The 13310-nt window shown below is 36.3% G+C and overlaps 2 protein-coding genes across 5 annotated transcripts in view; one reads left to right on the forward strand and one right to left on the reverse strand.

Annotated features, from left to right (window-relative positions):
* hacd1 (3-hydroxyacyl-CoA dehydratase 1) overlaps positions 1 to 7481 on the forward strand; it is an 84491-nt gene extending 77010 nt beyond the window's left edge. The window contains exons 2-5 of one of the 2 annotated variants that reach the window (XM_058780697.1): positions 3578 to 5443; positions 6404 to 6514; positions 6653 to 6926; positions 7061 to 7481. In XM_058780697.1, the coding sequence (XP_058636680.1) occupies positions 5355 to 5443; positions 6404 to 6514; positions 6653 to 6926; positions 7061 to 7273 (687 nt within the window). In that variant the 5' untranslated portion in view covers positions 3578 to 5354 and the 3' untranslated portion in view covers positions 7274 to 7481. Of the gene's footprint in view, positions 1 to 3577; positions 5444 to 6403; positions 6515 to 6652; positions 6927 to 7060 lie in introns of those variants that run through there. The other variant, XR_009271900.1, reaches the window with a different exon arrangement.
* Positions 7482 to 7546: 65 nt separating this feature from the next.
* On the reverse strand, positions 7547 to 11894 carry LOC131543397 (G2/M phase-specific E3 ubiquitin-protein ligase-like). Of its 3 annotated transcripts, none has more exons than XM_058780694.1 (10): positions 11543 to 11894; positions 11385 to 11458; positions 11219 to 11272; positions 10783 to 10979; positions 10599 to 10685; positions 10258 to 10511; positions 10034 to 10162; positions 9541 to 9675; positions 9255 to 9366; positions 7547 to 8090 (listed from the first exon to the last, which is right to left on the reverse strand). In XM_058780694.1, exons 1-10 carry the CDS (start codon positions 11627 to 11629, stop codon positions 7873 to 7875), a joined length of 1347 nt encoding a protein of 448 aa, XP_058636677.1. In that variant the 5' UTR covers positions 11630 to 11894; the 3' UTR covers positions 7547 to 7872. The 3 variants fall into 3 exon arrangements, with proteins under 3 accessions (XP_058636677.1, XP_058636676.1, XP_058636675.1); XM_058780693.1 differs by having other exon boundaries at positions 7654 to 8090; positions 10783 to 10980; positions 11181 to 11272; positions 11561 to 11894; XM_058780692.1 differs by having other exon boundaries at positions 7654 to 8090; positions 10783 to 10980; positions 11181 to 11272.
* Between the last annotated feature and the right edge of the window lie 1416 nt (positions 11895 to 13310).

A 13310-nucleotide genomic window follows, 5' to 3' on the forward strand; every position in this document is an offset into this window, starting at 1 on the left:
AGCGATTTGAAGGTGGCTCGACGCCACAGTGAATAGTTCCTCTGTCAGAACAAGCTGTTTGGAGCGTCTGATGCCCATATGTACATAAACACCACTGATCCTCACAAACTTCTCCAAAACACGTGAACATCCGTTCTAAAACACTCGCTGTATTCAACTATGTGAATATACTGAGCTGTATTCAAGCAGAAATATGATGTTATAGTGATCAGTGCGCCGACAGCGCACATACACGGTTCGTTTGCACATCAATTATAACGGACACAATGCACGCCTAATGCACGATCCTGTATGTCACTGTAATCATCTTTACCTTGATTACAATCATCGTCCATCAAAACTTTAGGCTACTAGTGTGACACTGGCAGGGCTGTGGAGTAACGAAATACATGTAACGTCGTTACATATTTAAAATACAAAATATGAGTAACTGTATTTCGTTATAGTTACATTTTAAATGGGTGGTAATCAGATTACAGTTACATCCGAAAAGTATTTTAGATTACCAAAGTGATTACTTTGATTTTTAATGTCATTTATTTATTTTAATATTAATGTAAAATGATTTGAACCATGAGGCAACTGGCAATATTCAGACTGCGTGCAGCCTGTCCATACAACAGCCTGCCTGCAGAGTGCAGACTATAGTGATGACTCACTAAAATGCAAGAGAAAATCAGAAAGCCTAGCGCGTAATTGTAATGGAAATAAAAAGACGATTTTACTTATAAATGTGAAATAGCCTACTGTGGTGTTCCATCCTATGTCATTTTTGTTTACCTGCAACAAAACGTCTCTCGGCTTCAAAGGAACATCTAACCTTGAAAAAGCATCTTAAAGTAAGTTGCTCTTACAGTCTCAGGTTTGTACAAGTTCTTGTTTTTCTATATTTATGTATAGTTAAGCAATATCAATCGAGGAAGTAGAGTGCTGTTTAGCCGAATATTAGCGCGATTGCAAATGTGATGCTGATTTTATGCAATTCATAACAAAAAGTTCATATTTAGTGATAAAAGTGTTGTCTGATTTGCTCTATAGCGCAAACAAAAATGGTTCCATACAACCGCTGGTCTATTTACACTAAGCGCAAATCTGTTTGGGATTGACATCATTAGAAAAGAGGTCTATCTGAGACATGTGGTGATAAGATTTGAGTTTGAATCCATTTAAACTCATTCAACTCCCGTTCTTCTCCCTTTTCCCATCACATAATCTGCCACTGTTTGCAATAAGTATTAATAGCATCTACTATCACTTGTTGCAAAGAAAATGCTACTTTTTTCCAACATGGGACTTAATGCAAATAACCACTGCCTTCAAAATAAATCCACATCAGAATAGTTGCACGTCTGTGAGCAACATTTGGTTCCTGAATGAAGCCGCGTTTTGAACGAATCAGCTGAGAATGTTCACTGTTTCGAAGCGCTCCAGTCGAACTGATTCACTGTTTCGAAGCGCTCCAGTCGGATCGCGTATCACGAATCATTTGATTCAGATCGGGACTTCAAAGCGTGTATCGCGAATCATTTTATTCAGATCAGATATGTGTGTATATTTGACTGCAAGGAACCACTGACGATGGTTTATAATAGCGAGTAGCTTACAGAATATAAAGCAATAAAAACAAGGATAAAATCTCCTGATTAAATGTTGAGTAATAGTGCTTGAATAAAAGAAAAGTAAAGAATAACAAATCAGAAAAAAAATACAGCGTCTGTGGTACCCAGTGGCAAAAAGAAAAACGTGGTGGAGGGCACGAAAGAAATTTCCTATTGAAATACATTAGATGAAAGTCATGCTGCCTGACACGAAAAAAGAGGGAAATTCGTGTCCATGAACACGAATCAATAGATTAAATTTCGTGACTATATCACGAACTGCCGTGAGACTGGGTTGGTATATCATACATAAATATAAGTGAATTGAATAGCCTCCTGATTACCATTATTGCAACTTTTAGCGCTGCACGGTTTTGTGCAGTGCTTTTAGCGTACATTTTCCTAGCGATGTCATTTGATTTATAAAATTAGACAAACCACAGATCCAGATCGCTCCACAAATAAGCTCGTCTGTCCCATGTAATTTTCAACCGATTGAATAAGAACGGAAAATAACCGCTCCACTTCACGTACTGTCCAATGAAATTTGAACTTCTTTTGCCAGATCATGATTGGTTGGTGTATTATACGACAAATGGCATTGATGAATTATGTAATATTCTAAAACATATAATATGTGGATTTTTAATTAAATCGACACACTAGCTTTGATTATTGATGAAAAATGTTTAAAATATTGTTTAGTTTATTTTTTCCATTCCGTCGACCCATAGGCACTCACTGAAAGAACCATAATGCTCGAGAGCCTCGGTTTCCGAACAGACTGTGGAATATCAGTACGAAACCCAGCAACGCGCCTCAGATTGACAGATATGTAAAAATAAACAGGAATTTTCCGATTTTTGAGTGACTGTTTAGTACAAATTGTCATGTTAATTAGAATTCAAATGCATTTTGTTTTATTGACCACAATATCATTGCTATTTGTCCGAGAGGGGCACTTTTGAATAATTTTGAAAAAGGGCAGGGGCTCGATATATATATATATATATATTGTGTTCGGCAGTAACTACTAGTAACTTAGTTACTGTAATAATATTACTTTTTGCAGTAACTATAGTGTAATTAAGACTTCAGTAATAATATTACAGTTACCATCCAATAAACAGCTTAGTTACTTTTGATGCCTCAACCCCGCTGATTTAAAATCCAACAATCAAATAATTCCTAGATTTATTTTCATAATTTTCACGACTCGCACATGCATGTGATGTCCCCAGTGCAGCAGGCAAGCTTGGAATATGGAAAAGCTTACATTCAGCAGATAGAAATATTGCATTATATTGATTTTGTCAGGAAAAAAAAGATGATCTGAACACTGTTGTGTAAGTTGTGGCTTTACTTTACTCTGGCATTACATCCGACCCACATCCCTCTGATCAGCATGTGGTACTATACTATAATTAAAAATCTTTTTGAAAAATTGAACAGTTTCTTACAAGCTTATGTGATTTGATAAAATACATAATGAAACATAATAGTGTATAGGTAACAGAGAAATTACAATTAGCTTCAAGCTATACATGACAATTAATGAGCTTAATACAACATTTCTACTTGAATGTCACTATCAATCACTATTGAGTGTTTGTAATAACTTCTGTATGGAAGCAGAATAATGACAATAGTTTTTGAAACAAAAAGCATGCTGAATTCCACAAATCGAAAAAAAATGCATTGCAATTAACAATGCTTGTATTTTAATGCACTGTATTTTCAGGGCTTGCATTTTTGTGCGCTGCATTTTAACATGGTTGTATATTTAAGCAGTGAATATTTCAATCAGAAACTGTTTCATTGTTAAAAATTCAATAATCAATATTCACCTCACAAAGTCCATTTCCAAAATATTCTGTTTATTTAATAATTCCATCAATAATATTCGCCGGCCATTTTTTCGGTTCATTTTATTTCACTTTACAAATTAATTCGAAAATTCCATGGTTCAAATTCGACAGATCGTTCAACAGCACACATCCGGGAACTGCAGGAAAAGCAGTAGAGTACCGATCCCTGATCGCCATCTGCTGTTAGACGTCCTCACCAGCAGGTGGTGCTAGCGGCTGTCAACGGCTACATCAACAGGCCAAAGCGCCATGTGCCAAGATGGACCAAGCAGTGAGTTGATTATCAGCACACTGAGCTCAGTGTTTGTTTGTTTGTTTGTTGTAGAATGTTATTTTAGGGCTGTGCAATTAATCGAAATACGGTTTCAATAAACTATTATGAAAATGCAAGAATTGAGATTACACGGTTATTGCGCCCCATTTTGCCCCCTTTCTATCGGTGCGCTTTCACTCCTGCATAAAAGCCCAATTTCACTGCAAATCAGTAAAATCGTGTAATGTGCGCGCCCAAACAGCCAAATACACGCAAAATGTGTATTTCACTTAGTGATTATTCACGTAAACCCTCATTAGTTATGTAATGAATGAACGATAAGAGTTGAGAATGAAAATACGTGTGTAACAGTAAATTGGATCCGTGCTGCTCCTAAAGTGACAGGGGCCTATATTCCTGCTTTCTACTGGGTGCTTAATATCAATCAAACAAAAGACAAAATCACTTACTGCTCTAGACTGTAAGCTATAGGACTTTTTGTAGTTTTAATAAGTAACAAATGAAGTTTAATTCTTAAAGGGAAGATTATGCTGTTTAGAATTAGATTATTCATATTTATTGTTGCAATCTCTAATTAAATAATTAATTTAACGTTTTGGTTATATGGCCCACTTATAATCGTGTTAAATAATTGTGATAATGTTGACCAAAATTATCGTGATTATGATTTTGGTCATTTATTTAACTTTTGTTTGTCTTATCAGCAAAAGTGAGGTATTTAACACTCCTTATTATATATTTCTCTTTAGCGATTGCTTTTGGATTATGTTTTGGAAAGACTTCGTTCACGTTTGGACAGTGCTATTGGACGTCTGCCCCTTGACATGGACTACCTAGAGTTTATGTGCTCGCAAGAATTGGTCTTTTTAGGTGCTGTTTCCAATTTAGTTACCATCCCACGGGATATCTTGGATGGCATCACAGAACTGCTTAGACTAATTCAACTCAACCTGTCAAACGAGGAGACACGCTCTCCTACCAGCGTTCTTCAGGAGTCAGGGTCGATGGGACGGCCACGTCTTGTAATCTCACCAGATTACATCACCAATCTTCTGGACATTAACTGTTCTGTTCCAACCATTGCTAGCATGATTGGAGTAAGCACACGCACAATATTCAGACGAATGGCTGAATGTAACACCTCTGTTCGGGCACGATATAGCAGTCTCACAGACGAAGAATTAGATGATTGTGTGACACAAGTAAAACAACACATGCCTCATTGCGGATACAGAATGATGAGAGGAGCTCTAAAGGCGCGAGGACATCTAGTGCAGTTTGACCGGGTCAGGGCTTCAATGCACCGGGTAGATACAGTTGGAGTCCTGTCCCGAATGACACAGATGGGCTGCGTGGTACGAAGGACCTATTCAGTTTCCAGTCCTAGGTCAATAATGCACATTGACACAAATCATAAATTGATCCGGTAAGTTTGACAGGCTTGTTCACTCATGTGGGCTTTTAAAAACATTTGTATAAGTATTCTTTTTTTAGCTACAATATAGTCATCTTCGGGGGCGTGGATGGCTTTTCACGAAAGGTAATGTTCACAAGTTTAGACTCATAATGTATATTCAGTCATTTTTTACATAGTTATTTCTCTCTTAACAGATAATGTACCTTGGTGCTGCCACTAATAACCTCGCTGCAACTACCTTGTATTTTTTTCAAGAAGCGGTGGAGACATTTGGCTTGCCTCTCAGGTACATTTCAGTTATTTTTATTTTATTTTATTTTTTTATTTTAATGTTTTATTTGTTAGGGACAGATACAGTAAGCTGAAATAACAGTCATCCCATGCATGCACCATAGTGCTTATAGCCAAAGCTAATTTGCAACACTTGCAAATAATAAAATAAAAAATAATAAATAAATAAAATAAAACAACAAATAATACACAAATTTATAATATGAGCACACTAAACATGACTACAAGTTTGTTGATGTATCAGCCATGATTATAACTGGATGCCAAATTCTGTCAAATCTTTTAGATATTTTTACATGAAGTAAACTACATGACTAGTTCATTGGCATTAACCTTCTAATCAGCTTTTCTGCATAATGTCACAAAAGCAATGTTTGCATTAATATTCAGTGTTTTAACAAATAACTATTTGCTGCAGGGTTTGCTTCCTTAACTTTTCTATTGCACCTGGTATTACTGTAGTTATCCTTTTACGTCATACTCTGGGATTCCCACAGCATACTATGGAAGGTTGTTTCCACCATGGAATGAAAATATAAAAGTTAATTGTGAGTTTTTATCTCAGGATTCTATGGAAGTCAAAATCGCTATATAAATTTTTTGTCAGAATTGCAAGATTAAAAACTCACAATTGCGTGTTATAATGTCAGAATTCAAAGATATAAACTTGCAATTACCTTTTTTATTTAGTGGTGGAAACAAGCTTCCATAGAATACAATATGGCACACACACACTCATCAAAAATCTATTATAATTGAGTCTGTGTGTTTACCTGGCCACATAAGCCCCCTGAGTACCCAGTATAAATTAATTACATCAGATGTATACTTAGTCTGAATTTTTTTTCTTTTTGCAGATGTACTATATATGAATTTTATATCAAGTGATAATAGAGCAACTTAATTTTTTTAAAAAGTGTTTGAGGCGCTGTGCTTAAACATCCATGTTTTTTAGGGTACGAGTTGATCAGGGGGTTGAGAATGTGGATGTGGCTCGCCTTATGTTTACCATTCGTGGAACAGAAAGGGGCAGCATCGTGTCTGGAAAGAGTATCCTCAATCAGCGGCAAGTTGAAATTTTTCAATGTTTTAATTGTTTGAAGTTTATATACATTTTTGTTGAATACGAGTTGTATTGTTATTATGTAAGTTATACAACCTATATGTAAAAGTTAGATTTAAATTACTTTTTTTTTCTCTTTAGTATTGAGAGGCTGTGGAGAGACATCTGGACATCAGTAACAAATGTTTACTATGATGTTTTACATAGTTTGGAAGAAGGTGGCCACCTTGACATTTCCGACCTTACTCACCTCTTCTGTTGCCACTATGTATTTCTTCCACGGCTTCAAGATGATCTCAGTCTTTTCCGAAACACTTGGGATAATCACCCAATACGCACAGAGGGTTATATGACTCCTAACCAGTTGTGGGTGATGGGAAGTATCCGCAGTCCTGTACTGGAACCTGACATAGAGGTACGTTCGATAGAATTTGGTAGTAGACAATTGTATTTAATAAAACAACTGAATATATATTTTATGCAGTTTGTTCTTTTCAGAACTGTACATGGGATTTTGTGACACTAAATGCTCTATATTGTTGTTTTTAGGGATTGAGCATACCCCACATAGACTGGGAGAGTAGTGGCCTGAGTGTTGATGCACACTCCGGCATCGTTGTGCCTCCAACTGAATGTCCCCTGACTGATGAGCAACTGGAAGTGCTCAGAGAAACTGTAGACCCTAAAGGACCTTCACAGACTTTTGGCTGGGACATATATCTAGCTGCACTTCAGTTTTGCCAATCAGTTCTTATGGAATAATTGTGACTTTCATCTTCATCTTAATGACTTCTATCCTTAGCAATTAAGTAATACTAACTGGAGATGACAATACCTTAAAACATCAGAATAAATAACCTGCTAGTAAGAATTTGTAGTTTCTTTTATTATTTCACATCTTTTAGTTAATGAGCATGCACAATAGATTATACAAATATCGATTCAACAAGAACAGACTATTGCTAAAATGTATTGCTTGTGGTCGCACTGAATTTATCCAAATGTTTGAAATTAAAATACTTTAAAAGAAAGTAGGCCTACTTTAAATATTCTGCAGATTCTGACAAGCTATGGAACAACAATTCAACATTACTAAAACCACTGCATAAACCCATGCATGAACAATCCATTGTGTAACAATGTAAGCTTATAAAATGGGTGTAATATATAAGACATCATCCCATTACTTAAACATGGAATGTACTATATCTTATAGCATAGTATCAAAATATGAAAGCATGAACATAGTATGCATAATGTACACTAAAGTACAAATCAAGCTTGAAAGGTAAATTTTAACAAAGTACAGAACAGCATCTCATAAAAGTGTGTAACAAATGTAACATGTACTTGTCTAAAAATTACACATGGCCAAAACCAAACTTGCAAGTACCAATGCATATCGTCAAGTCATTTGTGAAGGACTGGAAATCATTGTAGTGCCCTGGTAGCCGAAGAACACAGAAGCAGGTAGAGGATTTTGGGAGATCACTTTTCACGACTTCCACAGCCATATTTGCCTCCATCCGGTCCCATCTGACCCAGAACTTCAAAAGGTCCTTTAGGTCCTTGGCAGATGCTGAAATAACAGAAATTTTTTTCAAAGTTACAGAAGCAGCAGTAAAATGCTCAAGAGGTCGCGGTCATCAGAATGGGAACGTGATGTCGGCAACGCAGTACATTCTGTGATTTGGGGATACCAACACAACAGCAGAGACTGGGTAATAGTGGATAGAAGTTAATATTTCAATTATACAGTTAAAAACACATTAGAATGGAGAATGCCTTGTTATGAACTATCTGCTCTCATGTCCGGAGTGAAAAACTGATCCGAAATGAAGCACAATTTTCTGCTTCTCAGCTTAAACAACACGATGATAGTGAAAGTATAGCTCAATGAAAATAAACAACTTGACCAAAATTTGCCTTTGTCATTTGTATTTGTATTAGGGGTGAACAGAGAATGCCACGAGTTGCGCTCTTGAAAACAAAGCCCACTAGACAGTGACCATGTGCTGATTCTGAACGCGTCTCTCACATAGACTGACAAGGGAGTATACTTTAAAGGCTTGCGCACTCAACTGTTTGAAATGGGGCTTTGTGCTCGTGTATCCTACCTCTCTCATTCGGCACAAATCCAAATATTCCATAATATTTCCATATTTGCGATGTAACGTATCTGAATGCTAAACTATTATTTATTATGTAAATGGCTTTATACTTCAGTCGTGTTCCAACGGTGACACAGAGGCGCGCGCTGACGTTTGGCTCAATGAATTTTATTTTGATAAAGTACCAACTGTGCTGTCAAGTTATCAATGCTGGAACTGATGTGTGTGTGTGTGTGTGTGTGTGTGTGTACGCGCGCGCTCCGGCACGGTCACTTCAACTGTTTCCTTATACCAGCAGAATCAACTTTAAACACTTATTGTCTTATTAATAATCACTGTATAAAGGTCTGTACACTCACAATGAAAACAAAACAGATTATATATATATATAACATGTAATAATATTTAGTATTTTCACATCTAGATGAAAAAATTGTAATTTGCACTACTGTCTGTTCAAAATAAATGGAAAGAAACTGAGCATAGTAGATTTCTTTTTTTCCACTGTTGTACCGAAATCGTATCGAACCATGACCCCCGAACCAAGGTAGGTACCGAACCGTGACATCTGTGTACCGTGCCACCCCTAATATATATAATAATTATTTTTTTTCAGACTATGAAGTACATACCTGTCTCAATGAATTGCCTTAAATACCCTGTGATCCGTTCCTTTGTATCAGCTGAGTATTCATCATCTTCATTGTCACTCTCTGTAGCCCAGGAAATATGGGAAAGCAGCATCTAAAAATCACAGAATGAGAGTTTATAATCAGTTATGTTGTTTTTGCCAATAAAATAAGCTTTAAGTGCTTGTTTCTTCTTCCTTTTATTTTGTTTGCCAGGTGACATTCAAAATAACTGTTGTCATTCTCTGTAAGGGAAATGGTAGTTCTCTCATCCAGAAGGAAGCCTTACCTCAGAGGTGCATAAGTCTTCTGATTCCTTTGGAAAGAATACCACATCAGTCCTCTCAGTTAGAAGAGGCCAAACAAAAGTGTCTTTTAGCCCTCGTTTAATTTGTTTGATTTGGCGTGTTCTTCTTCCAATAACCTAAAAACATTTAATTAGAAATTACATTGAAATTTCAAAGTGTATTATCAGAACACACATACACACAAATGAACAAAATAACTGCAAACTGAAAATGTACACAGTGGAAGAAACATCCAATAATCAAAATCACAAACACCAAGTTTGGCACAACATCAGTTATGACCTACTGCCTCAAAGTAGTTTACAGTGAAATCACAAATTTAAAACTGTCATATATATTCTTAGTGAGCCATTAGAGGCATGATTGAAATGCATCAAGTATTCAAGTAAAATCAGTTGCAAAATATTAAGGAAATGTATAGAAAAATACGGGCACTTTCCATTGTCACAGACATTAACCATACATTTTAATTACCGCATGAGACAACAGACGTTCATAAAGCCACCTTCTATTTTCATCTGTTGGACCAGGAAGGTCCCAAGACAAACAAAGTTCCAGGACCTTACTGTACTCATCCTCATTCAATGGAGACTGTCCACGGAGCTAAAAAAATAAATAAAACAACAGCAACAAATTCCAAATAGTTCCAAACATCTTCAAAAGTAAACCAAGTCTTTACAAATATATAATGTACATACCAAGTTGATGGTCTCACGTATGTCAACATCTGGGCAATCTTCCAATTGCAAAGTGGCTGTATCCTGAGAACCTTGAAGCAAAACATGAACAAAAGCTCTGCTGAGCCCTGCAAGACATGGGCCGCCATGCAGAAAGGAATGGCCTAGCATTCTCCCCGCTACTACGAAGAGATCGCTTTCAATAAGTAATTGTGACGATGAAGGCACCAAGTGGTCTGGCTCTCCCTCAAAGAGGCAAGTCACTCCAGTGTTTCCTGTTAATTCCAAATCAACATTAGGTAAATCCCATCAAAAATTATTCCAAAAATTTATTTTGTAGTGCAACTATTAAAACATCATACCCAAGTTCAAACTGAAACCATATTTCAGTTTTTCAACAACTGTAGAAAAAAAGTGCCTGGACACTCCATCACCAACTGCAACATCCCCTAAAACAATGAAGATACAGTAATTCAAGCTATGAACATGAATAAACTATATGAGCTGCATATATTATTGCATAGTTTTATCATCTCTAGGCTGTACCTTGAAGCTGGCATTTAACAGGACATGCCCACTCCACATTTCTTTGCTTGTAAAAGTTGATTAGCTGCCTGTCCTGTTCTTCAGGACTTGATCTTATATCCATACACATGAAAAGAGGCTTCCCTGTCTCATGTAACCGGAGAATTTCTTTTCTGTATAAGAATGCAGCTATTTTTGGGTCCAGATGAGTCTTCCAATCTGGTAAATTAAATTACATTTATTTCTATAACAATGCAAATTTAAGAGAGCTCATTTTAACCAAGGTGTCAATTCCATCTCCACTTGTTTTCCACAAATTACACACTTCTTTAGAATGTCAGCAGTACAATAATGTCAACAAATAATATTTTATTTTTCATTGTGAATTTAAAAATAATAATAATAATAATAATAATTACCATTATCCATGATTGAAAACTCAGCAGTGTTGTTCACGTCATTATCCATGATTGAAAACTCAGCTGTGTTGTTCACGTCATTATCCACAGGACTACAATTTAAGAATGGTAAGCAATTAAAATGATGAAAAACTGTTTCTAGTGCAAGGTAAATAGTACATATTTTCTGTATCTCACAAAACAAATATTTTACAGCTTGCACACCTTTCCCCACATTCACTGGCATGGACTTCCAAGATGTCAAAGGGCATTTCTTCTTGACAAATAGGACAGCAAGCCTATAATGCAGACAACCAACCAAACACACACAAACAAGTGTTTACTTCAAAAACAAAACAAAATAACCTTTTAAAGAAAGTAACCTGTTCATTGTTCTTGACTTTGTTGTTGTCCTCGTTCTCGCACTCCATATCCTGTGCCGCATGCTGAACTTTGAGTATCATTCTCATCCTCCACCACAACAACGTCAGAACAGGACTTAATGTGATTAGTTAGAAGTTGAAGTGGGTATGATACATTGCATTTCTTGCATATTGCCTTAGGCATGTCACGAAAGGCTTCAGAAGATGGTGGTAAGGGAGCAGTGTCAAGCTCATCCTGAAGAGGAGCTATGTAGAGGACTGAATTCTGTCCTATTTTAGTAGCCTTAATGAGCCTGCCTGTGTACCCACAGTCAGCAGGTGCCACTAGGGTGAGTTTACGACTTTCCCCAACCTCCTGAAAGTATAAACAACAAGAGTGTTATGTAATGTTTTATTATATGTAAACAAAAACATTCATTTTCCGTTACATATAACATTTTTGGTGTCCTAACAATATACTAAAGACCAGATTTACTAACAGCTTGTGCCAACGCAACCCCTCTTTTGGAGTTAAAAACTATCAGGATTTACTAAAGAGACAGAGAAAAAAATATCACTAAAAGGTGTGGACAGTTATTTTGTGGCTCACCTCATTGCATATGGATTTGAAGGACTTTTTGTTGTTCTAAAGAACACAAGATATTTGAAGAAATGTTTACGGTACTCATTGACTTCCATAGTATTTTTTTCCCTACAATGGAAGTCAATGGGTACCGTCAGCTGTTAGTTTACCAGCTTTTTCAAAATATCTTCTTTTATGTACAGCAGAACAGAAACTCACAAAGGTTTGGAATAACACGAATCACACTAAATCACACATCATTTACTAAGGTTTGTCATCAATATACAGGTATGCCATTTAATGCATATTTTACAGCAGACACTAATTTGCGCAGTTTAGTCAATCTGGTCCTAAAGCAGATGTCTCTGATGACATACAATTTGCATTAAACCTAAGCAAAATATTATTCTCCTTTGCTTTCTACACACACACACACACATATACAGTGCTTGCATAATTATTATGCTAATTATTATGCTTATTGATATTCTGGTTATATTTTAACAATTCAAAACCACATCAATCTTAACTACTATTAATTTAATATCGCTGTGTACATGCTCAGGACCGTTCACCCAAGCTCTGGATTACAGGTAATAATGTTGTAAATAATGTTCAGTTTCTTGCACAAACCGATCATTATCAGGAGCCACAGGTATTAATTATGTATTAATCATGTTTTTCCTGCAAGTGTTTTTTTGAATCTCAAAGTGATGGCACCATTGACTTCCATTATATGAATACTGGAGGACCACAATTTCAGCTAAAAATCTTCTTTACTGTTCTACTAAAGAAAAAAAGTCACCTACATCTTGGATGGCCTGAGGGCACATAAATTAACAGCAAATTTTCATTTTTGGGTGAATTATTCCTTTCAGTGCAAGTGTGAGTACAGGCCAGTGGGGGAGTGGGGAGGGGAGGCAATCTTGCTCAGACTCGGTTCAAGACAACTGTGCCTAGTTCACCAAAAAAATTAAAATTCTGTCATGCTTTATTCACCCTAAGGTTGTTCCACACCTGTCTAAATTTCTTTGTTCCGCCGAACACAGTATTTAGAATTAGCCATAGTATTCTTTGTTTCTACTATGGAAGTCAATGGGTGCCGTCAACTGTGTGGTTAACAACATTCTTTAAAATATCTTTTGTGCTCAACAAAAGAAAGTAACTCATACAGGTTTAGAACAACATAAAGGTGAGTAAATTACA

Source organism: Onychostoma macrolepis, chromosome 07 (genome assembly GCF_012432095.1).
Source record: "Onychostoma macrolepis isolate SWU-2019 chromosome 07, ASM1243209v1, whole genome shotgun sequence".
NCBI lineage: Eukaryota > Metazoa > Chordata > Actinopteri > Cypriniformes > Cyprinidae > Onychostoma > Onychostoma macrolepis.